Raw genomic sequence first — 18,704 nt, forward strand, 5'->3', positions numbered from 1 at the left:
GACACTAAATGACGGAGGAAGTTTTTTTTTTTTTTAATTAAACACGTAACAATGTACGAAGTTATGTTAAATATTCTATAAAATTATTCGCGGAATATATGACACATAACTTGACGTTATTCGAATACAATTTAAAAAATGGCACGCTGCATATTCGTAGGTTGCGTGAAGCGTCGAGGGGAAACATTCGCATATCTGGCGCGGATCGATTACGAATGCTGGCGATGTAACAGACCACCCAGTTTATGAAGTACAGTATCCGTGTTCTCCCCGATTATTTTTTCCTCTGCGGGGATCGTAAAACGATACTGTTCACACTTCGGTTCTACGGCGTAAGAGCTGCGAGCTATTAGAGTTTACTTGTAGCGCGACCATTACGAGTTTTCACGTCCGTCCCCGTGTTTTCCCTCGTGCAACGACGCGTGAGAGAGTTCACGGTATGCATTTTCGACGAGGCTGCCGACGAGGGTGCAAGAGGGATTATTTTGCTCGAGTATTCTTTCTCTCTCTCTCTCCTTTGTGGACGGCCCGGGTCGAGCCCATTTCTGAATTTGTCATTCGCTTACCGAAAAGATGAAAGAGAAAACGGGGTCGCCGGCATACAAAGGGAAATGGGCCAGCGCGATGCAACGCGAGCTGCTGCTCGAGGGGAGAAAGAAGCAGCCGGCGCGATAGCGACGTGACGTGATGCGCGGATGTGCAATGCGAGTTCGTTGGGAAAACTGGATTTCCTGCGACTTGCACGCGGGAACAACAACAGGCAAATCGCAAACAACGGAAAACTGTCTTTTCCACGGCCACCAAGGCTCCAGTGATGCGCGATTAAATTACGTATGCATTAAAGTCCGCTCGGGGACACGGCATCCTGTTTATTGCAAGGCCCGCGCGACATTGTTTTGCGAACGCGATTTATGTCCCAGAAAGATAAATTATATCCCTCATGGGAAAGAGAGAGAGAAGCATAGAGAGAAAGAAAAATTTTTATTGTAATAAATACGGCTAGTTCGTATCAAATTTAAGGGCTCTCCATGACAATAATTTAATACGAGATTCAATTTAATTTTCCGCGAGATTAAAATTCAGCCTCTTCATAATTATGACGTACATAAATTTTATTTTATTATTTTACTTTATTATTATTCGGGTTTTAAAGAAAACGATCCAATTCCAGAGAGGTAGAAGCTATCTATAATTTTGTTAAGGAGTTAATTAGATTGCCTCTTCCAAAGAGCTTCCGCGGCGTTCGATGTACGAGCTATCGAAAATCCGAACGTCACAGTTTTATGCGACATCATTCTGGCACGCGAGCGATAATTGGTGTTAGGTTGTCAATGTTTCGCGAGAGATCTATCCTATTCTTCCATTAGGGTGGGTTTCCGAGTATTACGAGCGAACTTAAAGAACGAACGGCGGCCACAGTGACGTTTACGACCTGCAAAGAGATCCATTTCGTCGAGTGCATTTGAACGTTCGACAAATATCTCAAAGGAGGTGGTACCTTAGAGAAGGAGAAAACTCTTAAGCTCCGGAGCCTTGAAACTTCCCCAGATTCTCAAGTGCAGCTTTAAACTCAACCGCCCGTAAATTACGATCTATAAATTGCTACTTTCACGTATCACTAAGAAATACATGATTCGACCCAAACATACGCGTGTAAAGAATGCTCGATGATAAAAGTTTTCGACAATGCAAATCGTCGATATTACTTCGCAAATGCGACGGGCGGCTTCATCTCCGAGATTCAATTAAGTGCCGCGCGTCTCGTAATCTTCGGAATATCGACGGACACATCTCAATTTAAGGCTCCCTACTTTTTACGCAAGCGCCCGATTCATCGGGACTGCCTTTCTAATCTATTCGATTTTAATTCCTATTAATAAAAACGATCGTTCTTCGCGCGCGCGATAAAAAATAGAGTGGAACAAAACGAGCCTTTGATTCGCGCTGCGATACGCACGGTGGAAAGAGAGGCAGAAGCGAAAGATGTAGAGCGGCAAAAAGAGAGAAAAAAAAGAAAGAAAATAAAAAAAAAAACCGGAGGACCCTATCGAAACCGATCGTTTCCTTGGCCAATTTCGTCTGCTTATTCGCCGCGCGCTCTCGCAGAACAACGTTCCTTTCATCGTCGTTTTAATTAACGCGAACTTTACGAGCAAACGATGTAATAAAATACTGCAAACTTAATTCGATTCCTCGCGAGAAGAGTCGCGCTTTCTTTTCGCTTTCATGTGAAGGAATCACTTAACAAATTTATCTTCGCGATGCGGGAAAGTACAATAAAACGTGAACTTGAAATAAAACCATCCGACGTTATAAATTTGCACCGGCGCTCGCGATACTCGCGCAAAGTCCCTCCGACTTCCGCCTCATCTTTTTTTCATAATTCAAATCACCAGCTAAGATGTAACATCCATCCGGCACGCGTCCGAGCGATGTAACATCGTTCTCGCCCTCAACTTCTTGCGAAACTGATTTCACTCAGCACGGTGATGTATTTCCCTTCGCCGGCATATCCGCTCGCTTTATCGATCTCGAGGAGGAAAACGGGATAAATTCAATTTATAAGGATCGGCAGTGATATCTGCTCTCTCACGGTGCTCACCGGTACGCCGCGAACGCGTATTCTCTCATATCTCGAATCACCAGTCGCGACACTTCCGCGCGTTCTTTACTCCCTTTTGTTCTCTCTTTTGCTCCTCGCTGCCGGTTGCCCACACACGGAGTGAAGGGCACGCGATGGGCCTCCAGGAGCAGCGACGGGCTCTCGCGCAGCTGTTACATTCTCACTCCGAGGCCCTTTTATCGCGCGTGTATGCGTGCGTGCGTGCGTGCGCGCACTTGCGCTTCGCGCGAAATGCTGACTGAACGCGCGGAGGATCGTCGGGCCCCGATCGCTACGAAATCGTAGGGTGCAACGTGTAGAGGGGAAGGGAAAGAGGCCTGGGGCAAACGGGGAACTGTGGAACAAACGCGAGAGCCCCGCGCCGAGCAAAGCGGAAGCCGACCCGTCGTGGGGCCCGTTGCGCGGGCTCCTCGGTCGATCCCGACGCCGCTCAAGGCCCCTCTAGGAAAATTGCGGGCAACGGATCACCAGTCGAATGCACCGGTAAGCACGGATACATGGTTATCTGGAGTCGATTCGGTATTCTCTTCCTTTATCACGGATCCGTTTCTTTCCTCAAACTGTATATTATTGATCTCGTCGACTAATTTTAATTACCCCCGTGATAGGTCTCTAAATTTTGCGAGCCTAAATGTTCGACTTTGTTTTGAAAGAAGCACGAGTGATAATTAATTAATTAATTAATTAAATATTTTACCAAGAAACTCATCAGTCGTATGAAGTCGCGTCTTTAATGACACGATTATTATTCATCAATTACCAAGCCGCGAACAGATTGATAAACGTCGCGTTGACGATAGCGCGTATCGTCGCGATCGACGTAAAGCGATTTATTTTCACGTCGTTTTCGCCGTGCGTCGTTTTACGTATCATTTTGGCAGGAAAAAAAAAGAAAGAAAAAAAAAAAATATCCACTGTTATCGATCTGGTCCGCTATCACGAGAGCCGTGCTACGTGAATACACGCACGGATAAACCGAGCAAGGATAAGCGGTGAGTAATGGCCGCGAACTCGTCAATTATAAATACGATTCAGCGACGGCGCGGCGAAGTTTAATATTAACCAACTGTTCATTTATTACACATAGTTTATTTTATATACACACTGGCGCACGTATCGGCATCGTATCGCTTTATCCATCGCCGAAACTAATCCGTTATTCATTTATCGCGCCCGCTTATACATCTCTCTCATATATACTTACGCGCGTTTATGTTCGCATAAGCTCTAATGAAGAAGCGCTCGTACGATCGCCATCATTCCCCGCATTTTATCCGCATACCAATAACCGGAGAACGTTACATACGATCGCTGATATTATATACGGTCGCGCGTAATCGTTTAAGAGGATCGATTTATTTGGCTAGCGCAATTAATGCATTATTGTCCGCTAAGTAGCTCGGTGACATTCGCGCGCGTAATTATAAATCGATACCGCGGATGCAAGCTGCGAGCTTTGCAGTTGCAAATGCACATCGCGGGTATCAGAACCTACAGGCAACATTTACAAACGCGAGCGCTGGACAAAACGTGATGTAGTCCGAGTTTGAAGTATTACCGCACCGCGCGGCGTGAGCAAACTCGCAGATCCGGGTTCATCTTTGGTAACAGCTATAAGCGTGCAACTCGCGCACGATTTGCATTTTTTTTTTTCGCGCGCTAATTAGTAATACAATTATGTGCGAGCGACCCTCTCGCCGATTATTAATTGCCGTTGAAAAATGTCGGACCATCTTCTCGCATGTTCGGTTAATAAATATCCCGATGACTTCGATTAAAAGTGCAACGCGTGCTTCATAATTTCTTCTTCGGAATCCTTATCTCGTTAGACTGCATTATTTATAATACTGCAGACCTTTCGCGAGCATCTTTAATGTATTTGTCTGAACTGTATGAATTATGACCCCCTTATACTTGCAAAGCCGACACTCTCGCGAACTTCGCTTCTTCCAAACTTCTGACTTTACAAACAACTCGTAATGTATAATAACGATTTGTAGAATTTTTTAAGATACGTTTTTAATGCTCACGGTTCGTAGATTCGGTCATCACGAACAGTGACTAATCGAATTAAATAAAGAATTTCTTTTAAATAAAATTAAAACGTTTTTTTTAAATCCAAAATATATTTAAATGTTGATAAATTTAATTGTATGTATCAAAAAACCAATGTTTGATAAATCCGCACTTCCAAAAAACAGAAAAAAATAATTACCACGAGCTTGAAAAATATATTGAATTTTACAATTTACGCGTTTAAATTGTTAACGCCAAAAAAAATCGCGCTACTAGTGTTTCATTTATGAAACGATATAAATATAACAATGCCATTTTTGTTTTTTTACCGCCTACAGTTTCAATGTATAATATTCGTTGTATAGATACAAATTCTGTTTTTGTAAGACGTGTTAAGATTGCGCGTGATATTTTAAGCAAAATCGTTTTGCGCACAATGACGATGACGACGACGACGACGACGATGCCTTGTTCTCGAATCTCACGGGGACCTCGCCGTGCAGCCGAGCTCTCGCATGTCAACTCTGACACGTCCTGTTCAATTACTAGCCACATAAACATAATGTAAATTTAGCTCAGGTCTATGTATAGAACACAATGCCGATATATAGCTCATGTTTAATGCAAGAGAGCCGGAGAGCGCGCAACATTACAATGCGATATTACAGCATCCACGGAGCGCCGTGTTACCGCGGTTTCCGCCCAGATTTTCGCGATCAATCGACCGTCTATTTTCTCGTTCGCTCTTTCTCCGTTTTTAAATCCTTCGATCGATTTTAGCGTCTACTCATATTTAGATATTTGCAGGCCTACCTTTAAAAACTAAACAAAATAAAATACACCTAATGTCTCTACGATTTTTATTGCGTCAGTTTAAATTTGTATGACAAAAATTTTTAATTTTTTTAAATCAAAAAGTTAAACATATTTTATTAAGTGGATCGTATATGGTACATGTAGTTTCACGTCGATGTGCTAAAATATATTGTAAGTATCGTCGGTGATAACCGCGAAAATTGTTGAGGTCCAGCGAGCGAGATGAACTCGGGACCGCTCGCGGAGAGAACGAGGCGCGACTGATCCGCCCGTCTTGTCCAAAATGGCACGGATCGCGGCGTCGCGGTTTAATGCACGTGCAAGAATTTTAATATACCCTATATTTTACATCCTATGAAAGACGTCGTGCTGCGCCGCGTTATTGCGCGGGTGCGTTGACCGTGAAAGCCGGCGAAGACCGATGGTATATTTGGACGTCCCGTCGCGACGCGACGCGCCGATGCGAGCGGAATTTGACGCGTCGTTGAACCTGAGGACGACTGCCGTCTCTACACGAGCGAGTGCAACCACCGTCTGTAAGCACCCGCTTCCGGTCGTACTTACAATTTGAATTAACTACGAACTTCCGCCGCCGTGGATTCTCCACGACGCGCAATAAGTCGGCGGTTAGATATGCAAATTCGCGCACGATCTTCCTCGCGAGCATGTCGCGTTAATCAAAATCGATATCGCAATACGGAAATTAGAATTAAGTGGACACGGTAAAGTCTTGCAATTTTTTTCTCATGTTGCTTTATTTATTTATTAATTTTTTTTTTTTTTGGTAACGTTTTGATGTGCATAACCTGCGACGTTAAAGTTGTTCTGATAAAATTTATAAAGTGCAAATTATAATCTTAAATTAATTAAATGAAAAAGTCTATCGTTTGCACAAGGCATAAAGTTGTTCAGCGCTCTGTAATGAATACCCGCGTGCATCGTCCGTTATTAATACTATTTCTTAACGATTCCTGTTATTACCTTCGCGTTATCGAAGATACACATGTCGCGGCAATAAAGCTATTAGCGGCAATTGATAAATTACGCTGCGCGGACGCCCGTGCGAATTATCAGATATTGATTAAGACACTGAATAGGAAACGTTCTTTCCGCCGATAGATTATCAGATGACGCAATCTCGGGATCATTAATATACCAATATATGCGTGAAGCGGCGGAACCACTATATCTTAGGATGACAAGCGGGATAAATAATGACGTACACGATCCGGCATTAACGGCAGCAATAGCGCGGACATCGGCCTATCATTTTTATTTCCTCCTTAGAGATACGCCACGCGTACATGCAATTCATGCGGCACTGTAGTTTGCGCAAATTTGTCCTGTAATTAACCAATTAATAGGCCGACGCTAATTGGTTGATTAAGTGTCCGCTCGGCGGATTGATACCGAGTGCCCGAGCACATTAACAGCGTCGGAAATTGTTGTGTGCTATCGTCGGCTTTTGAAAAATACGTTCGTGCGTAAAATACACATCTACGCACACATATATTTGCGCGTGTGGCTTTTAATGCAATTAAGTACCGCTCGAAAACGATAATCTGCACTGTGTTCGTAAAAAATATCTCTTAAAATTAATTTTTATTATTTTTTAAATCAAAATTAATATTTGATCGTTCATGCCACAGTAGAATGACAGGATTTGGCAGGACAATATTTTTTTTTTCTAAAGCGCGACTCGGAAGGCAGGCCTAATCTAATCTATTCATGCCAATACCCAAAAATAATCTTCGTAAATACCGGCGTAATCAATTCTCAGAACTTCCGGTTCGACGAACAAAGATAAGCTCGTACGTGGCGGTGAATATATACTTTTAAGCTCGACGCCGATTGCGCCGTGCCATCTCGAAGCCGAAACGCGCTATCCGGAATGATTCGGAAGATAATCCGATGGCGGGCGGTTATAATTCAAAAGACGATGTTTGAGTTTCCGCAGCTGGCTCGGGTAGCGTGTGCGCACTCGTTCATTCATTTTGACCCAGCTGGGATAAGTGTGTTACGTGCCTGTGGATGCACGGCGACATTGCGTTGTGTGCCCTACATTGTATCTCTGTGTGCGTTCGTCCTGCTTGCGCGAATGCACCTCCACGTGCATACAACTGCCGCTGGCTATATTCTCTGATTGGGCCTGGCCAGGGCTCCCTCTTGCCTTGCTTCCTGCTTTGCATACCTAACTACGGAGGAGAATTCCTCGGTAGGACGACTCGGATTGCTCGGTTCAGCTTAATTTCGGGCTTAAACCGGGATATCTCGCGATTGCAACCATCCGTACGCCCTTCCCCGTGCCGAGGGTGCCGCGCTCCACTTTAGCCCCGATCCGACCCGTCAACGTCCGAGAATACGAGACTTATGTCCGTATTTTTTTTTTTTTTTTAATACGTTTTTTCTTCTCTCCACCTGCGAATTTTTAACCCTGAAGCGATCAAGCATATATTTACGAGATTTTTAGAAAGCCCTAATGTAATTCTTATACGGCGAGGCGTTTATATTTAAATTGACATGTGGCACGTACTGGATTACATGTTAAGATTAATATATTCGTCGATACGAAAGTACAGAGTGGCGAGCGAATTGTTTAATGTGGCTATTCGATAAAAATGACGCAGAGCTTGCTGTCGTGGGTTCGTATGACGTTAGTTTACGTTTTTCAGACGTTTGGTAAATACTGTTTGGAACTCCTTCGTGATAGATGGCTATCACAAATTATTTACACAAAATAGTTGCTAGCAAGTCTGCACTTTAAAAGAATGTTTTGCCGCGCTTCATACTCGAGATAAAACTTCTCTGCTCGTAATAAATGATGGCCGTCTATCAGCTCCAGGAAAAGACTTTTTAATATATGTCAATATTTGTTTTGTTGCCGGCTGCTGAGAAATTACAGTAGCAGAACTCATAATGTTAAGTTTTTCATTTATTTACATTGTAAGAACATTCGCAGCGTGCATGGAAACTCGTAAGAAATACATTCGCGAAAACGCCAGAGCCACTTTGTCTCGATATAAAATGAATTTCCTGCTCCCGTTGCAAAAAGACGCCGGGTCCTTTCCTACAAGTTAATATTAAATTTCTGTTTCGTTTAAAAAAAAATTATGTAATTATTTATCAAAGTAATACAATTACGGTAATTTTAAACGTGAAGAACTCAGAACAATCAAGAATTTCTCTTGTCTTATACGGCTAAGCATCGATCGCTCTCGCATCGATTTTTCCAACGAAAAAAAAAGGGAACTTTTCGAAATAAAGAATCGCTTCGTTTCGTTTGCACCGCCGGGAACGATTTTGGGCGCGATCCGCTTCGAACTCAAATTAATATAAGACCACGGCGAGTTCCGAACGATATCGGCGACCAAAAAGAAGGTGTCGCCCGTAATTACCAGATAGCCGATAATTAAAGCGCGACGAAGAGCAGGGCGGAAGGGAGAGAGGAAAAGGGAAAGGGTACCGGCGAGAGCGAAGAATTTAAAAGTTAAATTGTGTTTCGCTCGTGAATTATGCATTTGCGTCGCGGACTCCCCTGATTCACGAAAACTTTGATCTTCCGGGTGCATCATATCAGTCACATTACCGCTAACACGATGCGCTTTTAATTGACAAATACTGACGAGGACTTTTTTTTTTTTTTTTTTACTCGCGCCAAGTTTTCGTCAAGTGATCAATCGCTTTCGCGGAACGAACGTGCGCCAATTATCGATGCCGCCAACATCGTAGAAACACTCGGGGCAGAACATAAGGACGAAAAGAGCCTTGTTACCAAGTCTTTCAGAAGCTTATTCATCCAAACGTGACAATTTTATTAAGACGGCTCGCGCGCCGATCGAACGGAAAGCTAGTTGGCAGTTATTCAAACTCACCTAACAAGAACAAATAGAAGGATTAATGAATATACATCTTGCAATTAAGTCTTACTGGTTACGGGGCGCAGTTCTCTTCTCTTTCTCTTGAAAACCGTATATACAATTTACAACGAGATAATAAATGGAGAATAAATTTTTAAAGACTAGTAGCGATTAACATATACATATCAAACCGGTGGCTGACTAGGATATGCCATATAATGTTTCATTAAATTATGCAAATAGAGCCATGAAATTTCGATTTTACAAGAGAAATGGTCATGATAAATTTATCGATGCTTAGCCGGGACGTTAAAATTAAATAAAATTAAATAAAAAAAAAAAATTGCAATAAGTAGAAATTTTGTAAAATGAATGCTACGCAGGTTGCACTAACGGATATTTTAAAAAGTTAATGACTCGATTAAATATTAAATTATAATGGTTTAGTTATTCGTGTATAATTAACTATTCTGGATAACGTAAACCGCTTATAGTCTATACAGCATATTCGATTCATAATCAAAATAGATTCCACAATGCTGATTGATGCATTAAAAAGAAATCAATAACCTTTTACTCGGAGTCGTTAAAGTATTATTAAAATTTATGTAACGTAAAGTGCCAACTTTTCTCATTTACGCTTAGATTCTTTTATGCGTAACTTTTGTTTCGTCCAGCCTTGATAAGTATTAAGTAAAGTAGCGTTTTATTAATAATTATTAACGTTGCCCGAAGAATAATTCAAGACACTTTCAAACGTCGCTTTAAACACGTAAATTAATTCTACACAAATGTAATCAGGCTCGAGCCAATTTTAAGTGTGCCAATAACCACTTTTGCGAGAGAGAGAGAGAGAGACACATAGAGAAAAAAAAAGTAAGGGAAAATTCCGGAAATACGATATACTCCTTCCCGGGAGATGATGCCGCCGCGGAGTTCATTTTCGTACAACGTTTTCACGCGAAATCGTGGAATATTCAACCACGGTCGAGTATCGGGGGCCTCTCTCACGCGAGCGGGATGCAAATCGTAAAACCGCTTATGAGACCGAGGGTGCGACGCCGCCGCGAAAGAGAAGAAAACGAGGCGCGACGAAAGGGAGACCGGCGGGGGGGAACGCGAGGGATCGCAAGGGGGGCCGACGCGATTCCGCCCACGAAAGGATGCATTAAACCCCGACAAGGGTCGTGAAAGCGCGATTTACGCCTCTCCGATATATCCGCCGCCGATCGACCGCCCGCACCTGGGCACCTGAGAGCGATGAATCCAATACGATTATCGATGCATCGCGAATACACCCGTCGCGTGGTGTCGCCTGATAATAAATTCCCGACCTTCCAGGATTAGAAGCGACGCCGGGAGGAGATCCTCCTTGCCCGGCGGTGCTTATAAACGGTACCTCCGGAGAGGAACTCGCTGCAGAGCGAAGCTCTTTTCGCTCGAGGACGCATACACGAGCCGGCACTTCGTAAGGTTTGCATTAAACTCGAGGAGCGCATTCTTTGATGAAGTCGGTCGACGGATTTTCCACGGTGAATATTTGATCGTGTACCTTTTCACGCGACTCTTGAATTTTCGACATTTAACAACGTTTTCCACATTTTTTTTTTTTTTTATCAAACTTTTTTTCTTTTTTATTTGTGGAGTTTATCTGTTGCTGTTAGCAATTGCGAAATTGTTTTATTTTACATGGAATATTTTACGATGAAAATCGAAGGAATAAAGCTCACGGGTTCGGGAGACTAAATAAACAATAAATTGTTCACTTTAAACGTTACGAAAAGACTTGGCTCGTGAAAAGCATTTCTCCACGGTACTAGATATTTATCCAATTATAACTTATAACTAAAAGGTTATCAGCGTTCCGATATTCGATTCGAAACGAAGTCGAGATTTCTCAAAGAAAGCCATGTACCTACATAGTTCTTTTCTTAAACGAGATGTTATTAAATGTAGGGTCTCTCAACGTTTCCCAATAATACCGGTGGATGCACCCTCGACGAGATAATTATATTACGTGTTTTATCAAACACAAATTGACACATGCGCGATACAGAACCGAACCCCTCGATTAAATAGACGTGCCTCGGAAATGGGAGCTATTTCCGATATATCGAAAAAGACGTGAGCTCGAGATTTCGATGGCATTAGACGCGACACGAACGTTGATTGGCCGGGAACGCACCCAAGGATCGCCTTTACTATGAGGCAGCTCGTTTCCGAACGTCTTTTCTCGGTGCTCGCCAATAAACGGTCCGGTTGCTTCCTCCAGGGCGCAAAGTCGTTCCGACAAATGGAACCTCTCATAGAGAAAATTGCAATGGCAATCATAAAGCAATACAAGGGAAAAATTGAGCCTCGTAACGCTGTCGTCACTAGACTCTTGTAAAACTCTTGTTAAGGCCAAATACCCTGTTTCAGTCGTCATATATGTTCGGCTAGGGCGCACCGATATCGACAGAAGCCAAAAAAGACGAGATAGAACATATCTTCCATTATTCGTACAAAAACGTTGTTATAAGCATCCAAAGTTATATTTATAATTTAATTGACGCTGGTTAATTTAATTTTCGAAAGATAATAATTTAAAATAAATTGTTAATATATATAGTAGGTACTTTGTACTTTTCTCAAATTTTATACGTTTAGCGCAACGGCGTGGAAAAGTTTAGCTCAACTTTCTTCTATTTGTTATAATTAAAAGATCAATATCAAAATAAAAATTTTTATCGTTTGCTTTCTTTTACAATCTTTTCGAAAAAATAAGTTCATTGTAAACTGATTTTATTGTTTCTTTAATTATTACTTGAGTTTTCCTTACCGAGAAAGTTTCGGTGAAAACAAAAGAATTCTCCTCCCTTTTACGTCGCACAAGAGCTAATTCTGCGGTAACTTTCAATAGCATTTAATATTATATGAACTTATCTGTCTCTCTCGATCTATCATAATATCGCGGCGCAGCGGGGTAGGGATATAAATCAAAGTTTTCGCATTCGCTCGCCGCCGCAAGGAAACTTTAAGTTTCGCGCTTAATTTAAGTTTGCATATTACGCCCAGCAACAAAATATCAATTAATTCTTGCGAAACTCGTAGCCCGTCCGCAAACATCATCTCTCTTATCTGCCCATCGAGATGTATCATAAATCACGAATTTCGTATCTGCGCGCATCTAGCTCCCTGCACGTGTACCTAACATAATATAATTAAAAATAAATTCTGCCTGTCTGACAATTGCTCGTTACCCCGTCCTACGGATATATCACGTAGCAGAATTCCTCCGTATACCAATTAATCTTCGCTCGATCAACAATTTCTCTTTGCTCTAAAACTGTTGTGTAAACACGTAACGATTTTAGAGCAAAGAAAAATTGATCAAGCGAAGATTAATTGCAATTGATCGGCAGACCGCTGTTTCCTTTCATTTCGGCAATTCTGCGGCAATTAATCAACGGCGCGTCTATTTTTTTAAACGTATACCAGTTTTAAAAATCCGGCATGCATAATTGTGCGTGTAATCCACGTAATTTAAGGCTTTAAGGCCGATCCTGGATTTATTTCCGCAAAAAGCAAAAGATTGGTATTCATATCAGAGAATACACTTCGGGGGTAAGCGGCTTTCTGTGTAAGTAAGAATGAAAGTAAGGGTACTCACGTTAGCGGTGTCGTCGAGTTTCCGCTTCCACGCATCGCTACGTTCGATTAAAGCGTTCCACTGCTCGGAAAGTTTATTCACTTCGCGGCGAATGCTCCGCGTCAATTCGCGCGCCTGCTCCTCGGCGCTCCTGTATCCTCTCGAATCACCGTCCAATTCTCTGCCTGCTGTGGAAAAGGCAAATGGAAAATACACCGTTAAACGTTTTCCAGCGCAAGCTTGTAGAGTTTGAGCTTTTATCCTTCAAGCCTTCGTTATTTTGCGTATAAATATACATTTTTGTTTAAAATAAATTAAATGTCAAATTTCTGAGTTCAAGATATTAAAAAAAAAATTATTAAGACGTGATTCTTTGCGTGACAAAATTTACCGATTTCTCAGCGTTTGATCGACGAATTTACGCGGTGGAATGATTAAACGCTGATGGGCAGGATGAATCGCGACGAAGACCAGCTGGGGAATATCGCGAACATAAATCAACATAACGCGCGGTAGATAGGGAGTCAGTGCGAGGGGTATATAGGCACGACATCGCCGTTATCAATGCTAAACATGCGCATAAAAACTGTCCGCCGCATGATACGATGCCGTGATTCATAGGACAATTAATTCCCGATAGGCTCGCGGGATAACTCGGCCGCGCTGTTTCTACGCCTCGTTACGCGTCGAGTTTCCGGATGCCGGTGAAAACGCATAAAAGGGTTCCTTGCGGATCACGGTGGGTGCCGGTAATCCACGCCGCGGGGCCTCGGTATTTTTACGGGTTTCCAGCGAGATACGCGCGGTAGTAAATCTCGCGATAAAGGCGCGCCGATGATATTAAAAGATGGGGAGGAACGATTTGCTCAGAACGGGACGTCAGGCGCGGTGGCGCGATTATCTCTCACGTCACGTTGATCGATCAATCCGGGAAACGGCTAATGGACGACGGACAGGTCGCGGAAAAGCCGTGACGCATGTGTGGGGAAAAATGAGGGCAGCTCCGCTGCGATAACTGCACGCGCGAACACATTTGTAATTTGTAATACTGTCAATTTGTAACCCTGATAATTGTTACGTCGATAGCATAGATAAATAGCGCCAGTAAAATGCCGCAAGGGCTCTCTTTCGTATTTGCTTTTTGTCAAGTATTCGCACGTACTTCTCGTCCGTCGAAGAAAACGCTAAGAGACCGAATTCAATTTGTAACTTTATCGTCCTCTCTGTGTCATCGATATTTCAAAATAGATTTCCGCAAAAATGAAATACTAACCGCGCCGGTGAGATTTACGTTGCCTTTTACGTCTCGCACTTTTTTTTCTTTTTTTTTTATCAGTACGATTTCCAGAGTTTTATATGATAAAATTTATCGGTGACGCCTACGATCGTTTTTTTTTTCCCTGGTAGATAACTCGATGCTCACTATCGGGCTGTCGCCCAGGAGCAGTAAAAGCCTGAAGCGTCAAAGAAGTCAGAGGGATAGAGAAGCTTTTTATTTCGTATCTCTGAGCGATTTGAACCGTTTCCGATAAGAAATACGCGCGATCTCTGACGTTTTCTTTCTACGTCGTCTGATACTGATCTTCCTCGGCCGAGGCCGACAGGTGGGACGAAACGGTCGGTTTGGTGATGCAGATTTATCCGTATGCGACGTCGAGGAGGTGCGGAACGACCGCGGGAAACAACGAGACCGAAGGAAAAAGAACGTCTCTAAAAGTAGTCTGTTGAACGAATTGAATTAGGAGACCGTGCTCCCGAGCCAACTATTCAACAGTTTGACGCTCTACTTTCCGGGCACGTACGCCACTAGTTTATCTAGCTCTCACTCGCTGACTTTCCGCCCTCGTCTTCGGATCTTTGGAATGTCCCGCTAATTCTTTCCTCCGTCGCCGTTGCGTTCAGATTTTCCGGAAAGAGGGAAAACGGGTGACTACCTAAGTAACATTCTTTAAAAGCGGAGCGTTAATTCTGTCACTCGCTCTGAATCGAGGCATACAAATGAAAATGAACAGAAACGAATACCGTAATTAAAAATGTCTGGTCTATGTGACAATGCCTGGCGCGCGATATAAGAGAACTATATATTTCCGCGACAGCTGGCACTAAGGAGAGACGAAGCGGCACTCGGCCAGCTATTTCTATGCAATATCAATTATTCGAGAAAGGAATATTGACGCGCTCGTTCTGGTAAAACGTATAATCAAATTGCTTTCAATTTAACCAATCTAAAAACATAAAAGATCCATCAGGCATTTATTTTTGAGATATAAAATCAATTTAACACCTTACGATAGAAAAAATTACTATCAAAAAGACTTTTTTCATCGCAATTTTATTTTTTATTAATTTAATTATTAAGAAAAAAAAAACCGATTTGATTTTCTTATCTTAATATAAAACCTTTCGAGGTTAGTACTAGTAATTTTATATCCCGCAACGAGAATAAAAAGTAGAGCCGGTCGATGAATCTCGCGCGAGAGTCTGAAATTCGGGGGCTCGCGAGCTCTCGTTCGCGAATATAATCCGTCTCGACAAATTCAACGTTCGATATTGTATAATCCGGCCTTACGGCGCGCGCGATGTTATTTTGCCAGAAATTTATCGAAGCCGGCCGGCCCGGTTACACCCGATGCCGTGCACGTTTCGCGAAACGTGACTACCTGCAGAATGAGCGAAATCGCGCGTAGCCGCCACCGGAGTTGCTCGCTCACAGGAGCGCGTCCTACGTTATTGGGATCGAGCAAAGCGAAACTATCGTTACGGTTATTCCGGATATCTTACGTCGGATATTACACGCGGCACGCTGAATGACAATAACTACGTTCGAAAGCTGCATCAAATATATATATACGCGAGTGATGCTTGGGTGTTGTTTCGCGTACGCCAGATTCGCTCGTTTCTTGCGGACGGAAAAGAAAATCTTTGCCAAAGTACGAACTTCATCATTATTATAAACAACGTAGGAAAGTGCTTGATAAAAAGTTCTTTATTTTCCACAACACATTACCGCGATATAATTTTAATCGTTGACGATTTAACAAGATGCAAAATGTATTGCAAAAATAATTTAATTTTTATGTAAAAATAGTCTAGCACTGTAATGTAGATTACAGGCTTTGATAGTATATTAATCTTATAAAACAGCATCGCATTGAATATAGTTCGTTATAAACGCGATAGCCCTGACAAACGAGTTCGCGCGAATATATACCGAAAGTAATTAGATCACGTTTTGACGCAGATTAATGAACTTAGCGTCGAAACTTGCTTAAATCATCGCTAGTCGTTACTGTTTATCTGCTTCGGCTATTTCGATATTTGCGTCAATCGCGCGTTATTTCTAATAAACGATAATAACTATCGTTAATTGACGTAGGTACGCGTGTGCTCATTCAAAGGGTATCGAATAATATAACTAATGAAGATTAACGAACGATTCGCATCATTAACTGCATGCACAAATACCAATAATCTTCTCTTTCCGTTATTCCTCGTTATCGAGGAATACACAAGACTGCGGTGAAAACAACGCATCAATGTTTTCGCTGATTCCATGAACATTCGGCTATCAATAATCGATTAAAGCACAACCGCAGTCCCGCAATAGAAACTTTGTTCTTGTTTAAAGGTCCAGTTTGTTAACAGTAATCACGTTCTAAACGTGGTATTGCCTAATAAATATTTCTTATTGGCTATTGGATTTATAAAGTAATAGGGCGCGCAAGCTGGATATGAAAAAAGAAAGAGAGAAAGAGAGAAAGAGAGAGAAACGATGACATAAGATCAGGTAGTGCTCTCCTCTGGGACTCCAGTAAATTTCACCTACAAGTTTTCGGTTCACCCTTAGGGACGTCACTTCTAAAGCTCCCCTATCCATCGGTACCGATGTACTACGATACTTCTAATTCGATTGAAAACCCCACGTGGCGACGGAGTTACGTTTATTTAGTCAAAGCAAACTTTTTTCTTTTTTTTTTTTTTTTATAGTCGATATAGCGCAAATAGTTGTTTTATCACGGGAGAAATGAAATAAAAGCAATTTACAAATATACTCGTACTAATTGTAAGTACAGCGACAGTTTTTATGTTAAAAAAATTAAAAAGCAAAATTAAAATTAGATTAATTTTTTTTTTTTTTAATTCTTGACCAAATCGAGTATGCATTTCATATAATGTAAATTTTGCACGTCTATAAGATCTAATTTACAACCCGAAAACGTAAATAACATTATTCCCGAAATGAAATCGTCGTGGATTGAATTACGTATAAACCAAAGATATCAAATTTACCTCCATGTATTATTTAGTGTTTTCCTTCATTTCTCCCGTTCTTCCTCAATCAGAGACGATGCAATATGAATAAAACATCTCGTCTAAATTTTACAACTTTTGGAGTTACTGACAAAACGAAAACTGGAAAGTGTAGCTTGGAGCTGATTTTGAAACCCTTCATATCGGTTCTCGATAGAGTTGCATTAACGCCGCCCACTAGAAGTTTTATCTCGGAATCGAATACTTGAAACGATACTGCGATACAATATAATATCGTACAAAAAGGAAATTGCTCGCAACAGTTACATAAAGAACTGTATAACTACGTACGTTATAAAGGATTATCTCTCGACATAAATAACAAAAAGAATGCTGCAAATGGAAAATTAAAGCTGCAATTTGTAACATATGTATTTTTCAACAAAATTCAGAAATTTTTTTTTTCCACGAACTCATTAAAACTTTATATCTTTGCAGTTGAAAATAATTAATGATTTAAATAATAAATCTCCAGATTTCACATTGCGGTTTATTATCCTGTATTTTTTAGTTACACATTTCAATAGTCGGGAGATAGATTTTCAATAAATGAGAATGTTTTTTTTTTTTTTTTGTTATGCGCTTAATTTCGTATAAATTTTTTTTCCGACGTTCATATATTTCTCTTGCATATTCTATAGTATATTCATTCGCTTGTTTCGCCAGTCGCATGTCAGAGTTGCAATTAAATGAGGTAGAAAAGCTTGAAATGCTCCAGACTAACAATAAGGAGAAAGGAAAATTGAGACAAACGTGAAGTCGGAAAGTTAAATTTGATCTGTTCGACGGACGATAGAAAATAGTCCTGTCTTTTCCATTCTACTTCCCCGTTTAAATTTTATATTTGCCCCACAGCGCTCCCTCCTCACCCCCATTATTATTTCTTTTTGTAATCTCGCAAATGACATGCGGAGGATTACGTTCCACTGTAAATACGCCGAGTAAACATGCTTCGCATGCTTCTCGTACCTCACGCATTGGGTATCTACCAAGTTTTCTTAATATCCGCGCTTTCGGCGAGGTGGGATTACGTAAATGAAATATTCAGGGAGTCGCAGTTACGCGTTCCTTGCCCTTGCCCGCCGCCGCCGCTCTCGAAAAGGGCGCGACAGTAAAGAATGAAGCTCGTTTCTGGTCTCGCGGGTTAGGTCGCGGTAACCGAGAGAGGTAGAAGAAAGAAAGAAAGTAAGAAAGAAAGTAAGAAAGAAAGCGCAAAATATTTCTCGCGGCCTTTCAGTCTGGGAATCCCAGTGCGAAAGCACAATCGGCAGTTGTTCTTAGATTCTTGCCGCGGCATGAAATTCTCAGCCGGCGCGGAAATTCTCGAAGGCAAAACGTGTGAATTATTAAAACGCAGCTCGCAAGCTTACTCACGGAAAAAGAGCGGGAGGGAGGGAGATTAAATAAAATTTCTCCCACATTGACATCAGGATCAGCCCGTACGCTGCAA

The 18,704-nt window shown here is 41.7% G+C and overlaps 1 protein-coding gene across 11 annotated transcripts in view; it reads right to left on the reverse strand.

Annotated features, from left to right (window-relative positions):
* Positions 1–18,704, reverse strand: part of LOC139108380 (dystrophin, isoforms A/C/F/G/H) — a 344,440-nt gene that overhangs the window by 41,961 nt on the left and 283,775 nt on the right. For 10 of the 11 annotated variants that reach the window (XM_070666608.1, XM_070666601.1, XM_070666607.1 and 7 more), the window contains one exon: positions 12,965–13,131. In XM_070666608.1, the coding sequence (XP_070522709.1) occupies positions 12,965–13,131 (167 nt within the window). The remainder of the gene's footprint in view (positions 1–12,964; positions 13,132–18,704) is intronic. The other variant, XM_070666600.1, reaches the window with a different exon arrangement.

The sequence above is a fragment of the Cardiocondyla obscurior genome, linkage group LG15, assembly GCF_019399895.1.
Source record: "Cardiocondyla obscurior isolate alpha-2009 linkage group LG15, Cobs3.1, whole genome shotgun sequence".
NCBI classification, from domain to species: Eukaryota; Metazoa; Arthropoda; class Insecta; order Hymenoptera; family Formicidae; genus Cardiocondyla; species Cardiocondyla obscurior.